The sequence below is a fragment of the Quercus suber genome, unplaced genomic scaffold (genome assembly GCF_002906115.3).
Source record: "Quercus suber isolate HL8 unplaced genomic scaffold, Cork oak 2.0 scaffold_254, whole genome shotgun sequence".
Lineage (NCBI taxonomy): Eukaryota > Viridiplantae > Streptophyta > Magnoliopsida > Fagales > Fagaceae > Quercus > Quercus suber.
In genome coordinates, this window is record NW_027069710.1 from 513,091 (window position 1) to 515,856 (window position 2,766).

At 33.5% G+C, this 2,766-nt stretch overlaps 1 protein-coding gene across 2 annotated transcripts in view; it reads right to left on the minus strand.

Moving 5' to 3' along the window:
- LOC112024210 (putative clathrin assembly protein At2g01600) overlaps positions 1-2,528 on the minus strand; it is a 10,314-nt gene extending 7,786 nt beyond the window's left edge. The window contains exons 1-3 of one of the 2 annotated variants that reach the window (XM_024056857.2): positions 2,229-2,528; positions 2,014-2,083; positions 1,829-1,926 (exon numbers count right to left, since the gene is read on the minus strand). In XM_024056857.2, coding sequence (XP_023912625.1) covers positions 1,829-1,926; positions 2,014-2,083; positions 2,229-2,318 — 258 coding nt within the window. In that variant the 5' untranslated portion in view covers positions 2,319-2,528. The remainder of the gene's footprint in view (positions 1-1,828; positions 1,927-2,013; positions 2,084-2,228) is intronic. The other variant, XM_024056858.2, reaches the window with a different exon arrangement.
- Positions 2,529-2,766: the final 238 nt, after the last annotated feature.

Sequence of the window (2,766 nt, forward strand, 5' to 3'; positions counted from 1 at the left end):
TCAAACCTAAAATCACTATTCTGAGAGTTTTCACGTTACAAAAGATTATACACATTGATAGTTTCCCATAAAGCTCTATCCGCTCAAAAACATGGTCAACCAAATGTCTTCCCTATGAATTAAGCCACCAAACAACTAAATGAGCTCCACTTATATGCATGATGGCAAAGCAAATACAGTTTACATAACAGCACAATCAAATCTCCTCTAGTTGATGCTAGTCATTGCATAAGTGGTGTTGAAAACTTTAAAATAAGGGCTATACTGACTGTTAAATATAAATTGGCAATAAGACACCTTCTCAAGCCATCAGAAACTTTCAGGCAGATTACCTGGAGCATAGACCAAGTAAAGACTAGTGCAGCAGGCAAAAGTAAAACTAAGTCTATTTTTTTTTTTTTTTTATATATTTAAAATCAATTTCAATATTTAAAGATCCATGAGTACTTAGAAATCTGGTTATAATATCATCAACTAAACCCAAAAAATTAACTCCACCCGTGATTCCTTTGATCCATCAAAACTACTCTACGATACCATCAAAAGGAAATTTAAGAAGTAAAAATTAATATTTTTGAACGACCTTATATTTCTTTTCTTTCTTCTTTTTTTTTTTTTTCTTTTAGGTACCACCCTGCAAAAGTTGTCACATTTTCAAAGCCCTAAAATGTTTGAAAGGTTTAAAAGGATGCAATCGGTTTTGTAAAACAAAACCATGCAAAAACTAGGGTTAAGCATGAAACACATTAAATATCATATATAAAAATCTCCTAATCCTCCACCATCCACTTAACTTGATGAAAAGTGAAAAAAAAAAAAAATCACAGAATTTATATTAAACTTTAGTTCACCGCAGTACCAAACACCTAATACAGGTCAACACAAGCTTTGCTAATAACATTATGACACTAATTTTGAAGTCCTCCATCCACCATGCTAACGTATAGTTGCATAAAGTGGTTGACAGCTATTTCAAGAGTTCAACAAGCATTTTTTTTTTCCTTGATAGGTAAGAGTTCAACAAGAATTTTAACTTCCACTTAAAAAGATTCATTTACATTTAACCTAGTTCCATTGTAAAAACAAGGCCAAAATACACCATTGGTCCTAAACTTTAGCTCATGAGGATATTAATCCACGAAGTTTAAAGTGATCGCTAGTAATTCCTAAAAAATTTAAAGTGATTGATTTTAGTTCCTAAAGTTCGCTATTACTTCCACAAAAAACTTAGTGATCAGTTTTAGTCCTTGAGGTTTAAAGTGACTGCTATCAATCCCTAAAAAACGTAAAGTGTTTTAGTCCCTGAAGTTTAATGTGATTGCTATTAATCCCTAAAGTGATTGGTTTTAGTCCCTCAAATTTAAAGTTTAAAGTGATCGCTATTAATTCCTAAAAAAAACTTAAAGTGATCACTATTTATCCCTAAAAAGGACTCGAAGTGATCAGTTTTAGTCCCTAATAAACTTAAATCAATCAATTTTAGTCCCTAACAAACTTAAAGTGATTGCTTTTAGTTCCTCTGAAGTGATGTCATGTCCACATATAGTTTGGCCCCACCATCTAAACCACGGGGACCAGATATGCATGTAAATTGTAGGGTTCTAGTGGTCTTGAAGTAGGCTCCATAAAAAATGCAACTTAATTCTTGTGGTAAATCAAGCACATCCATTGCAAATTAAATTTTCAACAATTGTATCAAGAGAGGATGGGAAAGTAATAGATCAATAACAAAGAAATCAAGCACATATGGCAAGTAAATAACACCATTATTGACATGAAACCCTCCAAATAACTGCCAAAAATCAGTAATCATGAAATGGAAAGATACCGTCCAATTGCGGGTCTTGGCCAATCGCCGGGAAAGCGCATGAATGCAGTAAGCAACATCGGCACGGGGCCGAATCGTTGTCGTGGCACTCAGAATCTCTACAAACAACAAATATATATAAACAAGAAAGAATTGATAAAACGTGAAAAAGATCAGTAGAAACTAATAACAAGTTAGTGAATTACTTCGAAGATGTCTTTCTTTGGGCGGACCCTCGACGTGGTTGGTAGCTTTCACTATGGCCACATCCAATTCCTAAACAAAACAGCAACCACAATTTTTACTATCAATCGAATCGAATCGAATCGATCAAAGTTTGCTCTTATAAAAAAAAAAAAAAGAGTGTAAGGCTTGTTTGTTATTGTTCTAGAGAGAGAGAGAGAGAGAGAAGAAATCAAACCGCGTAGTCGCTGTTGACATGGGCGAGGCCGACTTTGGTGCTGTCTTTGAGGGCGCCATAGGCTTTTCTCCAAGTCTGTAGCGTCCCCATTTTTAACGCTCACTCAGATCTCTCTCTCCCTCTCAAAACCAAAAACCAAAAAAAAAAAAAAAATTGTTGTTGAGAAAGGGATTACGTGGTTTCCACACCTTGTTTCTCTCTCTTTCTCTGGGATCCGTTGAGCGAAAGAGAGATAGAGAGAGAAATCGATCAAAATGACAGGCTGCAATGAAAGAATGAAAGAAAGAAAGAAGAGAGAGAAATTGTTTTTTTTTTTTTTCTTTCTCTTTTTATTATTATTATTATTATTATTTTTTTTTTGTGACTTGTGATGAGAGAGAAAGCCCTTCCGACCATGTTGGCTTTTTCTTTTTTTTGGAGTTTTCTTTTATTTTATTATAATAATTATTTTATTTTATTTAATTATTTAAAAACAGAATTTGGGATTTTTTGTGTGTATATTTTAATTGAAAAACTTATAGTCACGTAGAAGATTTCG